Here is a 16835-nt window from a genome sequence, read left to right on the forward strand (position 1 = left end):
GGGAGATCTAAATTCAGGCGGGAACCTTACGAGACGATCGAGCCGCATCGGGTGACAGATGAAAATTCTCAATTGGTGATTTCTAAACGTTTTCCCCGTGATGTTCGTCTTAATTTAATCCTTCAGTCGTCAACTTATCAGGAATCTGTAGGTTATGTAAATCGCAATTAGATAATTCATTCTGGTCACCACCAGTACTTGGTTTGCAATTTGCAAACCCAAAAAAATGCTTCAAATATGTAAGCAAAAATCAAAAATCTTTTTCATAATAATTCTGCATTAATAGGGACAAAAATTCTTTTTTATTAATATTTTAGACATTAAATTTGGTCTAAACCTTATTTTTATAATTTTAAAATCCAACCAAATATGATATCATGTTTGGCATAAATTATCTGTAGTAAGAAGGTAAAAAAATATTTATGCTCGCCGAGTCATTAATAACCCTGTTTCCTAAAAACTGGGCTGTGAGGAAAGCCGTTAGGCTTATTCCATGCATGCTGAATAGTTTCAGATGATGACTTCGCCAATTAAATCCCGAACATAAATCTCGCGATCTCTTTGTTGGCCAGAAATATAAATATTAATCATACATTACCCTGAGGTACTTCCTTTGATAGAAGACGTACTTTACTAGAAGGCAATTCTTTCCGCTATACTAAATTACCCCCTTGTCCGAATAGATACTGCACCGCTGTATACAGTTTCAATTTAAAGAATATAGGAATCAAATATTTTTAATTATTTTTGCGAAACAGTCAATGTCTCTCATACTAAATTCTGTACATCTTTCCTGAATTAATTATATTGTGCTATCAACAAAAGGGTATTTTCCTTTATCATAGAAAACGAAAGGCAATAAATGCTATTCGTTGCCCACCATTAGTGTATTCATAATATACAAATTATTTGGTTTTATAAATTCTAGTTTAGACGAATGTAAAAGGTCAATTTTAACCTTATTTGAAAAAGGCCAGATTGGCACCCATGCGACGCCACTCCACGTGACGTCACAGGGACCAAGATTCTAAGACATTGAATTTTAGATAATGCATTTGTATTTTTTGACTCTGAGGTTTTTAATATGGGTAATTGTTTAAAAATAATGCTTATTCTTAATATTTATTAAATAAATATGACGAGACGGTGAAAATGATTCTGAGACTTGTCAGTTTTGTATGCTCATAGTGAATTTACGCTGTAATTTGATATTTTTATCTGGCTAGAACAATTTCATGATCAAAATTCACTCTTGCTTTACTTTGTGGTATTCTATTATAAGTTTCCTGGATATCACACAATTACTTATACCTTTTATTTTTTATCAGAGCGCGACCCGGGTTTCAATGAATTATCATGTCCTGAATTAATTGAATGGCCTGAAGATGATGATAATTCATTGAAACCCGGTTCGCGCTCTGATAAAAAATAATTGGTATAAGTAATTGTCTGATATCCAGGAAACTTAATTTAATGATCCTTCACTAAAAAGTGACGTCCGACCTTTTCATTCCCTTATATGCTTCTATGCTTCCGTTTACGACGGCCCACGGAATTCTTCTCAAATAAAATTGCTTTCTCTCTCCAGGGTCTCTTCATCCTACCGATCAACGCCAGAATTTCTCTTTTCCAACGAAAACAAGGAGCACTTTCATTGTCTTAGGTAATTTGATGGTGCTTTTTATTTTTTAAGTCTTCTCCATTTCTCAATTTCCTTTTATGCTTTGATGGAAATGTTAAATGCAAAATTTACACGCGTTCTTTCTCGTAGAATCCTTTTATGATCTGTACAGAGGTGGTCTTCCTGCTACCCTCGGTATGTCTTTTCTTCGAATTTATCCACATGCAGTCCATTTATGGTCACCTTAGCATTGTTATCTTGAATTTGTATCAAATAAAGTTACATTAAACTAATAAACCATTCTCCTTGCGATGTTCTTAACTTGGCCTAATCGAAATCGCTAAGTTAAAATGAATTTTCTTAGTCATTATAATTTTTGCCATTCAACTTTTTTTACATTCCCTAGAGGTCACAAAAATATATAATAAGGACCTTCAGCCCTGCACGACATTTCCAAAGAATAAAAAGAGCCTGAATAATGATTGAAAATCTTGTTATTTGGCAAAGAGTATAGCTATTCTCCCGGTTAGATAGACTTATACACTAAGAGCCGGTTTTAAAATATCTATTTAGCACTAACCATCCTATGATACAACCTTCAACTTTACCTGGCGGTGGTTTAAAGTTCTGGTTAGCTAGGAGTCTGATATTATACAGAAGCTTACCGGGACTTTCAACCTGGCAAAGTTAAAGGCTGTATCATAATGTGGTTAGTGTTAACCAGGCATTATAAAACCGGCCCTAAGTTTACCAAATTTGTTTCTGAGGAGTTAACCCATCGTTAACTTTAAGATAATATAGGATATAAGCATTTTTATAGTTCAAATAATTGGGTGGATTATTAAAATGAGCATTACTAATATTACAACCGGAGTAAGAGCAGCATAATATCTGTTGCTGCATGTCATTCTCATATCAAGGGTGTTAAATGAAAAGATAACCAATGAAAAACTTATGCACGGTCTTAGGATCAGAGCTAAAACTTAAATTCGACGGAGGATATACTTTCTTCTCTTAAAGATGCACTCTTTCCTTTACCTCCGTGATTCTTGGGATTGAAAAAAAATACCAATCTGCTATCGTCAAGACTCAACCATGTGCCCAACGGATGACATTCCTTTAAAAATTCTCTCATTATTTATATCGCTTTATCTTTATTTTGAGCCGAAAATGTGAAAGTTCCTTCATTTATTGGTAATTTGGCCGCGTAAAAAAAATTAATAAAGAAAACTGAAGCCCCAATACCTGAAAAAATTTCATCCTGATATTTCCACGCGACATTCTAGGCATGTACGCGCTTTGGTGCTTACCTTGATTATATATCTCCCTTGCCTTCGCACTTGATACAAGGGTTATAAATAATCATGCACCTTCGATTGCTAGATATGTCGGTTCTATTAAGCGCTACCACTGATAAATGATTCACTCTCCATAATGACTTCGCAGCTCCCTTACACGGAATCAGGATGCAAACCCTGGGTTAGGTATCGATCAGTTTCCCATCGCCTTAAACAATACCTACCCTGCTATCAGTCACCAAAACGAAATTATTGCTTATTCTCATTCTGCCCATTTGGATAAGGAAACTTGGGAGATAATGGATATGCAACTCCAACTCCTTCTGAACTTAATCTTATTCCATCGCCTCCTAAAGTACGTGATCGCCGATTCCTATATCCTACTTCCTCCCTTTCCCAATTTGACCAGAGTGCCGACCTTAGAATTCAAAGGAGGCGGTGACCGGGGGTAATTTTTGCGGCATGTGGCAACGCGCCCACTTCCACGATAATGTAACAGATAAGGAAGAAATGAAAACAGGAATTTACGCCTGAAAGAGTATTCTTTAGAAAATTTTGCGTACCAAATACCCTCTTAGACTATGTGACACGTCAACGATGAAGCCATTCGGCGAGTTTTTGGCTGTCTCTCCGCAGTGGACACTTGACGGGAGAATCCATTGAGGCAGTGTAGTTAATGAGATATCCACTAACCAAAACTAACAACTTACGGACAAAATGACTTGAGCGTGTGGTACGGAGGATGAGCGGTTGCCCTATTCGCGCAGTACCTGCCTGTCGCTTGCATGTTGTTTTTTGCTGAGCGATCAGAGGTTGAAAAAACCGCCATCGTGTCATCTCTCATATAATATGCCTTACCGGTACTTCTTTCCACGTAGAAATTTTCATGCTCTAGGTATAAAAGTATTATTTTCTGTTTAAAGGATGAAAATAAGTTGCGGTATTCAAAATATAGGTGCCACTTGTATTCCAAATAAACTTAAACTTGTGGGGCTTGTGGGTTAACTGCTTTGAAACATTGAAAAATGACTGAAAATCCTTCGCAGCCAACATGGGTGAACGCGAGCATGGATGAATGCGGTGACGCAAACGAAAGTATCGATGTTGGTATTTTTCACAATCCTATGTGGAGAAATAATATTGGTAGAATAATCGAATGCTCCTAAAATTTTGTTGCACTATATGTGCTGTATTAGTTTACCAAACGACTCAATTATTCCACGCTATTCGTCGCACAAGGGGCCGAAAAAATCCTTTAATTCTTCTCTGCTTTCTCCTATGGTGGAAATGTTTGGCTGTGGAAAGTCTCACAAAACCATGTAGGGTCATGCGTAGCTTAGTAATCGTTTCCGAGGCTCTTGGCGAGGGTTAAAGTAGTCAAGTTGCACCATTTGCACAATCCGATAAAGTCAAATCGATCCCCCGCGCACAAGGAACTCGTAAGCAATACGCGAGGGTCGACTTCGGTGTATAACGGTGACGGCTCCGCCAGGTATGTAGACCGACTTTGGAATATTTATTTGAAAAACATGCATTCCTAATATTCACTGTTTGTAACTATACTCAACGTGCTAATAAAAGTAATTTATTATGATATCTTAGTTTTTATATAAATGTACTTTGTATTTTTAAGAGTATTTAAAATGCTATTGCATATTTTTTGCATAACAAATACATGAGGAGAGATATTTTGATTTCAAATAGTCCTCTGACTGTATTTTACTCGGCCCTGCGAATAAACTCTCCTCATTGCAAGGAAAATTTGGAAGATATTCTGTTTTTAGCAAAATGGTAATTCCCTTGATTTCATATAAATGCAAGGATATAAATATTTAATTTTTCATTTGAGTAGTGAGTTAAATGGAATAAAACATTCTAATATATTTCGTATCAATTGCTTTTTTTTCTTTCGATGCAATGAAATAAGTAGTGCGTAATTATAGTAGCCATTGACGCCACCAGAAATCAAAATAAATCACAATCAACGTCATTAAAAGGGGAGAACCAAGCCAAAGATCTGCATCGTGAACAATTACCTACAAATAACACAACACCGTCGCCAACAGCCGGAAATTACTCACAATTTCTACCACTGTTTGGAATCAAAGTCATCATTGTATAAACACGTGAACGGAAGGCATTCGATGCACAGAACAAACATGCTACGATTCAGTGCAAAGCTATTTAGCACGACGTCATCCTCTATTTGTTTCTTGGAACTTTTAATAAGAGTCATACAGTCACGTGACGCAAATAGTGGGCGCGGACCGACTCCTGGAATGGCGAGAGAGAATATAAGTGGGACTGTACCAGAGCAGTCACACATCATCGGTCGTCGACTGATCGTGCTCAAGTGGTCTTCCAGCGTACTTCGAAATGTCTGCAATACATTTCATCCTTGCTGTGGCACTTTGTTACATGGGAGTTTTCCTGTCGGTCCAAAGTAAGTTACGAAATATTCTTTCATTCCCATTTCTACCGGTACAAGTGTTATTACCCGGAGAAGATTTCTAATCCCCCTGATCTATGTCTTAAAATATTGAACTTACCTCTTCAACTCACAATAAGGCCTAATCGCTATCTTTGTGTCTACAAATACTGCTTTCTGCCACTACCTTACTTGCAAACATTCCCCCTAGCATTTTTAGATCATTACCGCTTAAAAACAGCTCCACAAGGAGCCTCGTCTCCATTGAAGTCTCCTCGGCATTTCTACTGAATGCTTAAAATCTTCATCAGTGGCGGATACAGATGGGGGTCGAAGGGGTGCGCCCCTAATTGTGGGGTCGACTGTATTTCCAAACAATGCAAAACCACAGTTGTAACTTTTTTATATCATAAGATGGCATTGTATTTTATTATTATTATTAAAATTGTTACAAGTAGACCATTGGCCTGGTGGTAACATGCACATATGATGAAAGAAAACAAGATAAAACATTGAAAAAACATTAGAAAACATTTGAAAAAACAATAGAAAACATTGTAAAAAGCCCTTGGTCCCTACTTCTTCAACCGCTTCTTAAAACTGTGTACATTTTTCGGGAAGGACTCAAATAGTTTTGCTGGTAGATCGTTCCAGTCCCTTATGGTCCTATTCAAGGAGAACTGCTTCGCATTTGTCCTTTGTGATCGGCACTTTATTATTATTATTACATAAGTTACAATTTGGCAACTGGCCATGTGGTAACATGTATATACAAAAAAGAAAAACACAACATCCCCACAAAGTCACATATCAACTAGACAGTTGTACAAATTTTAAAATTTAATTCAAATTTCTAAAAAATTAAATTCTTTTTCAGCTTTTTCTTAAATATTTTTACATACTAGGAAAGGGCTCAAATAACTCTGCAGGCAATCTGTTCCAATCTTCAATTGTTTTATTCAGGTATGAAAATTTTTTAACATTGGTCCTCTGCGCCCGGCATTTGATTTTGAACTGATGATCGTTCCTACCAATGAAATTAGGTTTTCCCACTTCATTGCCTGATTCCCTCCATGCTTTATCCCCTTTGTATATTTTATACATACCGCAGAGTCGGTTTCTTTTTCTCCTACTTTCCAAAGATTCCCACCCCAGTATATTTAACATGCCTGATACGCTCTCTATCCTCCGATGCCTACCCAAAACGTATCGAGCCGCTTTTCTTTGAACTCTCTCCAAGTCCTTTATATGTCCCACCTCATAGGGATCCCACACCATTGAGGCATACTCTAGGATAGGCCTAACCAGTGTTTTATAGGCCATTTCCTTCGTGCGAAACTTGCTTCCCCTTAGATTTCCCATCACCTAGTGCAGTTTCTTGAAGGCTTTCTTGGCAGTATATTGAACGTTCAGCCCCCAATTCAAATCTTTAGACAGGTGGACACCAAAGTATTTACAGTTGTCACACCTAGGAATAGGGTTACCTAAGAACTGATTGTCCCTTTTGCTAGAATTTATCTTGTTGCCGAAGGGTATAAGCTTACATTTACTAACGTTTATATCCATCCCGTTCTGAGTCACCCAATCTGCCATTTTATTAATGTCCACCTGCAGAGTTTCATGATCGCTCTCTCCTCCGATCTGTTTACAAATAATGCAATCGTCAGCAAAAAGTCTAACATGCGAGTTAATTTTGTTTGGGAGGTCATTTATATAAATTAAAAACAAGATTGGCCCAAGAACACTACCTTGAGGCACCCCCGATTTAACCATTGTTTCATTGGAACTCATATCCCCAACTTGTACTCTTTGAGTTCGACCTTTCAGAAAGTCCTCAACCCACAGGATCACCCGTTTGTCTATTTGCTGGGGTAATTGTCTCATCTTTAGTATGAGTCGATTGTGTTCGACTGTATCGAAGGCTTTAGACAGGTCTACTATAACGGCGTCCACTTCCAAACCCGCATCCATGGAGTCGGCCATTTCTTGACAGAACCCTAAGAGTTGGGTTTGACATGAGTGTCCTTTTCTAAAACCGTGTTGTCGTTCGAATAACCAATTTTCACTTTCCCACAAATCCCGGAGGTACTCGGCAATTATCTTTTCAACTAATTTACAAACCACTGAAGTCAAACTTACTGGCCTATAATTCTCAACAAGTTTTTTGTCACCACCTTTAAATATGGGCTTTATGTTAGCCTTCTTCCAGTCCTTGGGTAGGGTATTGTTGTTCATAGTTACATTGAATAAATGAAGAATATAACCCTCTATTATAATTATCTTGAACTGGTGATCATTTTTTTCAACAAACCTGGGTTTTGATATGTCCTTCTCAAATTATTTCCATCCTTTTTCCCCACTCATTATTCTAAACATGCCACATAGTCTGCTTCTTTTCCTCCTCTCTTGTAAGCTCTCCCACCTTAGAACTCTGAGCATTTCTGACACACTTTCCGTTTTTTTATGCTTTCCCAACACATACCTAGCAGCTTTTCTCTGCACCTTCTCCAATTTCTTGACCTCTCCTTTAACATGAGGGTCCCAGACAAGAGATGCGTACTCTAATGTAGGTCGTACTAGGGTTTTATAGGCCATTTCTTTGGTGGCTCTAGTGCTTCCTCTGAGGTTTCTCATCACCCAGTGCAATACTTTAAAAGATTTTTTGATTGTGTGCTCTACGTTTAAACCCCATCCTAAATTCTTAGATAAATGGACTCCTAAATATTTAAAGCTGTTAGATTTTGGAATTAAACTTCCCGAAAATTCATAATTTCTATTTTCGCTTTTTCTTCAGTTCCTGAAGTTAACATATTTGCATTTATTTGGATTTATTTCCATCCCGTTTCTAGATACCCAATCCATTAATTTGTTTAAGCCATTCTGAAGAGTTTCCTGATCAATTTTATGCTTATTTTCCTATAAATAATACAGTCATCCGCAAAAAGCCTTGTTAGAATTTATATTTTCCGGGAGGTCATTTAGGTATACTAAAACAATAAAGGTCCTAAGACGCTTCCTTGAGGAACACCGGACGTTACCCTCGCCGTCTCTGAGCATTCATCTCCTACCTTAACTCTTTGCGTCCTGCCCTTGAGGAATTCATCGATCCACAAGATGACTCTTCCATCTATTTCCATTGGCAACTGCCTCATCTTAAGCATAAGCCGTTCATGATCAACTTTATCAAAGGCCATAGAAAAATCGACTATTACCACGTCTAATTCTTTTCCCGCATCTATTAAGTCGGCAATTTCGTGGCAAAACCCTAACAGTTGGGTTTCAGGTAAGTGTCCTTTTCTATATCCATGTTGGCGGTTATACAACCAATTCTCGCTTTCCCATAAATCCCAAAGGTAGTTTGCTATGATCTTTTCTAACAATTTGCATTCTACAGAAATTAGGCTTACCTGTCTATAATTTTCCACTAGATCTTTATCTCCTCCTTTGAAAATTGTTATTACGCTGGCCTTCTTCCAGTCACTTGGTAAGGCATTGTTGTTCATTGTAACATTGAATAAATGGTATATGTAATTCGAAACGGCCAAGCCACCCAATTTCAATAAATCGATAGAAACTCCATCGGGCCCCACTGACTTATTTTTTCTCGTTTTTCTCATGTTGCCGAAAATTTCTGACCTCGAAGAAATAACCAAATATTTGTCTTCCTGTTGTCCTATTGTTTGGGTTGCATCAGTAATTTTGTCCGTTCTGGTTTCCATCCTTGAGAAAACACTAGCGTACCAATTATTGAGTGCATTGGCCTTCTCTTTGTCATCTGTGATAATGGTTCCTTTTTCGTTTTTTAAAACTTCTATTGTTCCCTTTTTATCTCTCCGCTTCCTCATGTATTTAAAAAACATATTGCCATTATCTTTAGATTTTGTGTGTTGCAAAAATAATTCCTTGGCAATTTTCTTTTCCCTATTTAATGTGCGTATCAGCATTTTGTACCTTTTTAGCGAATCCGAGCTTTCGTTCCGTTTCCTATGACTAATCCTAACTTTTCTCTTTAGTGATCTGATAGTTTTGTTGTAATATTTGGGATCAGTACTTGCTTTGATGACTTTTCTTGGAACAAATAGGTTTAATCCTTCCTCCATTATCTTCTTAAAATCGCCCCAGATTTCTTCTACGTTTTGACCTCCGCTTACCCACTCAGGGTACCTATTCCTCAAAAAAGACTGGAATCCAATACTGTCCCCACGACTATATTGCCATATTGTCTTTTTCTTTTGTGCTCTCCCTCAATTATTCTTCTTCTCCTGACTAAGGATGTTCCTCCGTGTCTCCCCTCTCAGCGCACTCTTGTCTGCATTATCACCGTCAAATTTCTCCCTCGTAGTCTTGGATTCTTCGGATTTCCTTCCTCCGAACCCTGGGTCAGTGCGGGCGTCGCCTTCGAGGCGCTTATCCAGCCGCAGCTTCATTTCTGCGATTTCTGCTTTTAGTCCAACGTTTTCAGCAGTCCAATCAATTATTTTACTTTGGACTTTTTCTAGCTCCGCCTGCAACCGCTCAAGAGCTTCCGCTTTCTCCTCCATAACTCTCCGACTTTTCTGAATTTCACATATGCTACACCTCCAATCATCCCTTACACAGTCCTCCAGCCTGCTTTCGGTACAATTGAAATGGTACCATGCGCAGCATTCACTACATCGCACCCCATTTCTCAGAGTCCTATGGCAAAATGTACACTTCACTTCCACCGATTTCGCCGCCCTTCCGTTCTTCATTTCCTCCCCAAAAGCAAGCTCCTTTGCGGTCAACACGACGACCTTACCCGCTGTCCTTTCCCTTCCCCACAGCACGTCCGTACCCCACGAGTGCTCGTGACCATACATAATCACTAAAATTAAAACCTATTTAAACTTTGCATGTGACTTTATTATTTTTTATTACGATAAAAGTAAAGGTAACACAAGGTAACTTTTGCGTCCCACTTGAGTTATTTCTGTATCCGCTACTGCTCTTCACCCACCATGCATAAAGTTTCTTTGCTTCACACCCATTCCAACCTGGGGCCGTATTCTGTATTTCGTCGGTACCGCACGATCGGTTTCCCTTTCAAGCCCACCGACTGGACATCATTCCGTACCGACATCGGTTTCTGTACCGACGACGGCACTTTCAGCGATTCTGTAAGGTCGTCGGTTTCAAACCAGTCGGTACGGTTCCCCTTCCTTCCCAAACAGGGAAAACAGAATATATCCGAAGTTAGAAGTCATTTAACGCGTTACCACCAAGGAAATAAGGGTAAAACAAGTGAAGACTATTGGCACAGTTTTTTGTCGTCATTCTCAATCTTTTTATTTGCGGAAATTACGACTTATTGCCAGATTAAGATAATCGATATTGGATAAGTTGTTAACAATGCTTATATAATGTGTGGTAGTAATGCTGTACCTACAGAATCGAAGGAAACAATATTACAACATCACAATAAAGTTTGAATGTGATGGAGATTGTTGTTGCTGGAATGAATTATTGAAACTATCCTAGAGATCGTAGCTTCTTTTTTTAAATATTGTTTCCGTATGTTGCTATTTGTTCATGATTTGGTAATATAGTTGTCATTAAGTAAGTTCCGTCAAAATGTTATCAACGGAAGGTTATGCCATTGGCACCGTAGTAGACGAAAATCACATACCATGGAACGTGAACGTATACATATAAATTACTATTGCATATACTATAGGATTCAAAAGCAGATGTAAATGTTATATTAGAGGAACAAGTTAGGAAATTGTTATAAAAATATGGAGCTGGGTGTAATTAAAAGAAGTGTAATGACGAGGAAGTAAAGAAATCGTGATTGGGTGAAATACATATGCATAAGTTGCGCATTCCAAGTGAGAGAAAATGATAATATTGCGGCAAACCTCATATTTATTAACAAATATCTTCTTTTGTCGTCAAGGGAATCAATGGCTGACGTTAAAATGAAATATAGTTGCCTATTACAAATGAAAGAAACTGATACCGTTGTGGCAAACTTCATACTTAAATAAAAAGATCTTATTTCTATGCCGAGAGAAACGCCAATTGATGATTGAGTGAAATAATAGTTGCCTATTCAGAGTGAGATAAAGTGATAACATTGCGGCAAAACTCATATTTCATCAAAAATATCTTTTTTATGACGAAGGAGTAAATACGATAAATGATGATAGAGAGAAATAAATCCTATCACAATCGAGTGAAAGTGGCAACATAAATGAGAGAAAGTCATTATATGTTAGCAAACCTCATGTTCATCAACCAATATCTTACATTTCTGTCAATATGGATGATGACACAGTGACTTATTGAGGCGTACTCGAAGGGGCAGAAAAAGTTAACATTGCAGCAAACCTCATTATTTACTCGGTGATGAGGTAAAAACAAAATAAAACGTACAATGCGCCCCGGGGAGTTCATGAAACCCACTAGCCGGTGGCCGTACCGACACCTTCCCAGACGACACAGAATCCTTCGTATCTAATTCGTATGCAGATAGTATCCATTGACGAAAAGCGACGGAGCGGTAGTCAATGGATACTATCTGCATACGAATTAGATACGAAAATTTTTCTTACATTTTTTCGAATTATATCTCCTCCCTGGCACAATAGAAGAGTGTAAGATTCTCATGCTTATATATGTGAGTACGAGCAAAATTAAAACTGAAACTGCTATATTTTAGATATATTTTTATGGTTTTTCCACCTGAATTTTCGATAGGTTTCCCGTAAACCGATTAACTATGTGTCATTATTTCACATGACTATTTAATTATTATTATTTTTTCTTTCAGGTGAGCCAAGGAATGGACAAAAGTTTAATGATCTGAAAGTTAATAATTTAGCATCAAATCTGGAGGCATCACTCAAGTTCAATCTTAATAATGCTTCGTATTCCGCTGAATCCGGTAAGCATTCCAATTCGTCGATGGCCCTATAAAATACCTCAATGATTCCTTTGCCCGGCTGATAAGATAGATCTTATTGAAACGGTTTTGAAGACTTAAGAATTTCTTAGAGTCGTAATTTTGAATCACCTTAAGGAATGCTGACTCTCTGCTTCTAATTTTCTGTCAAGTATTGCAAAACCACTTATACGAACAACAAGAAGTCGACTGAAATTAAATTAGCTGATGAAAAAATAAATTATGCTTCAAAATGCGGAAAACAATACACCTCTGCAGTAATTGGGAACCGATATGTAACCAATAATAAGACACGTGTGTAGTTTTAAGAGTTGAATCGAGATGCACATTCACCTAAAATTACGTAATGTGCAGGCTATGATAATAAATAGCCTGAGAACATCAGGATTGTTTAAAATAGTTATCAAGAAAAAAATTCAATAAGAATAAAATATATCTGTTTTCAATCATCCAACACTTGCGGCCAAATTTTCCAACACCACACGCTTCTCTCTTATTTCACAGTATGGTCATGAGGTTGCATTGCCCCCACTAAGAAAAACGGTGGAAGCTTAGGCTTTAGTTTCAATGGCAATGAAACATTAGTAAAGAATCCGTATTTCTACAGTTAAAAACCCAAATGGGGAATAAATGTCCCTATCACTTGTGTGGATAAACACATTTAGGCTAAGTAGGGAATGTTATCTGATACCAAATGCACCGTTAAAAAAATTATTTTAAAATTTCCAGCACATGTAATTTCAGTAACAAAATCTAAAACGCACGACACAGAAACGAAAAACAACCGTTAAAATGTAAACCTGGGCTATGAGTGTGGTATGTGAATGCACACAAGTGGCGAAGGAATGGGTGATTTTGATGAAGCCAGATGTGCCTAATTCCTCATCCTTTGGATAGAAAACTAAAATTTTCGTTCCAGCGAAGTGGTATTTAAATGCATGGTATTTGGGATAGTGATTCAATTTTTTTTTTCTTAAAAATGACGTTCGTATATTTTTATTAAATTTTTTTTTCGAATTATATCTCCTCCCTGGCACAATAGAAGAGTGTAAGATTCTCGTGGTTATATATGTGAATACGAGCAAAATTAAAACGGAAACTGCTATATTTTAGATAAATTTTTATGGTTTTTCCACCTGAATTTTCGATAGGTTTCCCGTAAACCAACTAACTATGTGTCATTCTTTCACATGATTATTTAATTATTATTATTTTTTCTTTTAGGTGAGCCAAGGAATGGACAAATGGTTACTGATCTGAAAGTTAATAATTTAGCAGCAAATCTGGGGGCATCACTCAAGTTCATTCTTAATAATGCTTCGTATTCCGCTGAATCCGGTAAGCATTCCAATTACTCGATGGCCCCATAAAATACCTCAATGATTCCTTTGCCGCGTCTGATAAGATAGATCATATTGAAACGGTTTTGAAGACTTAAGAATTTCTTAGAGTCGTAATTTTGAATCACCTTAAGGAATGCTGACACTCTGCTTCTAATGTTCTGTCAAGTATTGCAAAACCACTTATACGAACAACAAGAAGCAGATTAAAATTAAATTAGCTAACGAAAAAATGAATTATTCTTCAAAATGATTAAAGCAATACACTTCAGAACCAATTTGGAGCCGATATGTAACCAATAATAAGGCACGTGTGTAGTTTTAAGAGTTGAATTGAGATGCACATTCACTTAAAATTAGGTAATGTATAGGTTGTTATAATAAAATGCCTAAGAACATCAGGATTATTTAAAATAGTTATCAAGAAAAAATTCAATAAGAATAAAATATATCTGTTTTCAATCATCCAACACTTGCGGCCAAATTTTCCAACACCACACGCTTCTCTCTTATTTCACAGCATGGTCATGAGGTTGCATTGCCCCCACTAAGAAAAACGGTGGAAGTTCATGCTTCAGTTTCAATGGCAATGAAACATTAGTAAAGAATCCGTATTTCTACAGTTAAAAACCCAAATGAGGAAAAATTTTCCCTATCACTTGCGAGGATAAACACTTCGGCTAAGTAGGGAATGTAATCTGATACCAAATGCACCATAAAAATAATTCGAAAATTTTTCTTCCATTTTTTTCGAATTATATCTTCTCTCTGGCAGAATAGGTGTCTGTAAGATTCTCGTGGATATATCTGTGAATTCGAGCATAATTAAAACTGAAACTGCTATATTTTTGCTTAACTTTTGTGGTTTTTCCACCTGAATTTTCGCGAGGTTTCCCGTTTACAAATAACCATGCTTCATTCTTCCACATGTCTGTTTAATTATAATTTTTATTTCTTTTAGGTGAGCAAAGGAAGGAACAAAATATTAATGACGGGAAAAATATATTTCCACGTCTATTTTCGAGATAACAATTTTAACTTTAATCAGGAGGCATCACCCTAGTCCAATCCAATCAATGCAACATCTTCCGGTTAAACCGGTAAGTAATCCAGATAGTCGATATGTAACCAATAAAAGGCACCTGTGTAGCTTTAAGAGTTGAATTGAGATGCTTTTTTACCTAATATTACGTAATGTGGAGGATTGATAAAAATGCCTATGAATAACAGGATTATTAAAAATATTTTTCAAGAAACTAATTTAACAAGATTAAATTATATCTGTTTTCCATTATCCGGCATTGTAAGTAGGTCGGGATACTCATTCACTTCAGGGATAATGAAACGAACGACAATAATTTATGTAAAGACTCGTGAGGTATTTTTTCGATACTGCTTCATTGTGTATGGATACCTATTAATATTATCCACAACATGGTCTCATTATATCCATTCAGCGACCTGAAACTTGAGGGCCAAATATTTAGTCGTTATCTCGTTTATCTTAATGCATCTTAATTTTCCATTTCAGCGATCCATGATTACGAACCAGCTCATTCCGCGTCACGCACGATCCAAGGCTGTCAATCTCATCCAGAAGTAAATATTGGAATTTCACAGGACATCAGCACACCACCCACTAAGCAGCCTCTTTTGGATTCTACAGTGGCAACAACTTGTGCTACTAAAATGACGATAAAGACGACAACGTCTGCACCACTTACAATCCCTGAACCAATAACTGCACTTCATACATTTCCTGCACTCCCTACATTACCTACACCACCTAAATTACCTGAACTACCTAGATTGCCCTCACTCCCTACATTGCCAACACTACCCCCATTTCCAGCACTCCCTACATTGCCAACACTACCCCAATTTCCAGCACCCCCTACACTGCCAACACTACCCCCATTTCCAGCACTCCCTACAGTGCATTCAAATGTTAATCCCCATGTGCTTGTTAACTCGAGTAACATTATTTACAACGCTGCGAAAGCAGCTACAGATGACCCTACAAATGCATTCAATAAATGTTTCCAGCAGGAAAAATTGAGCTGGAACTTTCAAAATCACTTTATCGTGTAACTCTATATACAAAGAGTTAATAGCCAAATATAATTTGTAAAAATATTTTTTTTAATGTTGGCTTTATTACATTTATATGATCCTTTGTATTTTTGCCATCAAATTGATTAAAATGCAATAAATCACATATTTGGTCAAAGAAGTATATGAAATAATGTTTTCTACACCCTTTTTTAGAATGTTTACATTAATATAATGTGTTGATGGAGCAACTTTTATTGTCTGATCCGTGGATTTAATTCATGATTGTAGAGATAATTCTGAAAATGACGAAAGAAAGGATGTATAAACTTTTTCTGGCTAGTAAGGAGTAAGTGACGGCGAGGATGGAGTAGGTTAATTTTTCCCAAATTATTGTCACTCAGAGTTCGTGATTAATGCTAAAGATTTACAACTGCCATTTCAATAACATACGCCGAGCAATAAGATAGATTTTCCTTTCAATTATATCACTGTGAGGTAAGCTACGCTGCTGAAGAAATGGTTTTCTCCTTTTGACCCCTTATATTACACTATTTGAATATAAGCTCGCATGTGTATTTTTTAAATGCAGAAGTAATGTTGATGATCATAGAATCGTACTTTTCGGCACGTTGCATACTAAATTAATTACTGGAAATTGATGGATTAAAGCCTTCGCTTACCGTTGACGTACTTAGAAATGTATAAAAAAAGAATAAATAATGAAGTGAAAAAGAATAAATAATCACTAAAAAGAAGATGCAACCTTGTGACAGACAATTATATAAAGGCTTTGAACACAGATATTTACTCTTTGAATCCCATCAACACCAAGGGTCTACATACAGATTTTTTAAACAATTTTAACAACATTTTAACAAACATACGTGCCACGCTCCACGCATACGCTCCACGTGATGGATTCTAAGCCACAGATTCATCCAAAATCAACAGAAAATTCAGCAGAAAGACTTCTGTTGAAGTTGAAAGCAAAGAGCCATTGCCCATAAAAGGGTAATGCCACCATGTAATTAAGACACCATGGAGAATATATATTCCAAATTTTAAATACATTTCATACGGAAACTACTGTTGTACATGCACTCAAAAAGAAGCCCATCCTTAAAAGTACAAAATACCATTCGCAACTGGTTCATCGTAATTTTCTAAA

At 36.9% G+C, this 16835-nt stretch overlaps 1 protein-coding gene across 1 annotated transcript; it reads left to right on the top strand.

Annotated features, from left to right (window-relative positions):
- The first annotated feature begins 5229 nt into the window (after positions 1-5229).
- Positions 5230-15845, top strand: LOC124153843. Its single transcript, XM_046527221.1, has 5 exons — positions 5230-5362; positions 12141-12254; positions 13497-13610; positions 14574-14712; positions 15144-15845. The coding sequence occupies exons 1-4, from the start codon at positions 5296-5298 to the stop codon at positions 14639-14641; spliced, it is 363 nt and encodes a 120-aa protein (XP_046383177.1). The 5' UTR covers positions 5230-5295; the 3' UTR covers positions 14642-14712; positions 15144-15845.
- Positions 15846-16835: the final 990 nt, after the last annotated feature.

Source organism: Ischnura elegans, chromosome 2 (genome assembly GCF_921293095.1).
Source record: "Ischnura elegans chromosome 2, ioIscEleg1.1, whole genome shotgun sequence".
In the NCBI taxonomy this organism is placed as follows: Eukaryota; Metazoa; Arthropoda; class Insecta; order Odonata; family Coenagrionidae; genus Ischnura; species Ischnura elegans.

What these genes read in the sequence shown, in the direction of transcription:
- LOC124153843 (XM_046527221.1), top strand. Translation starts at nt 5,296, where the DNA reads ATGTCTGCAATACATTTCATCCTTGCTGTGGCACTTTGTTACATGGGA. An exon ending in TTCGTATTCCGCTGAATCCG is followed by an intron (nt 12,255 to 13,496) that starts GTAAGCATTCCA and finishes TTTTTCTTTTAG; the next exon opens with GTGAGCCAAGGAATGGACAA. An exon ending in TTCGTATTCCGCTGAATCCG is followed by an intron (nt 13,611 to 14,573) that starts GTAAGCATTCCA and finishes TATTTCTTTTAG; the next exon opens with GTGAGCAAAGGAAGGAACAA.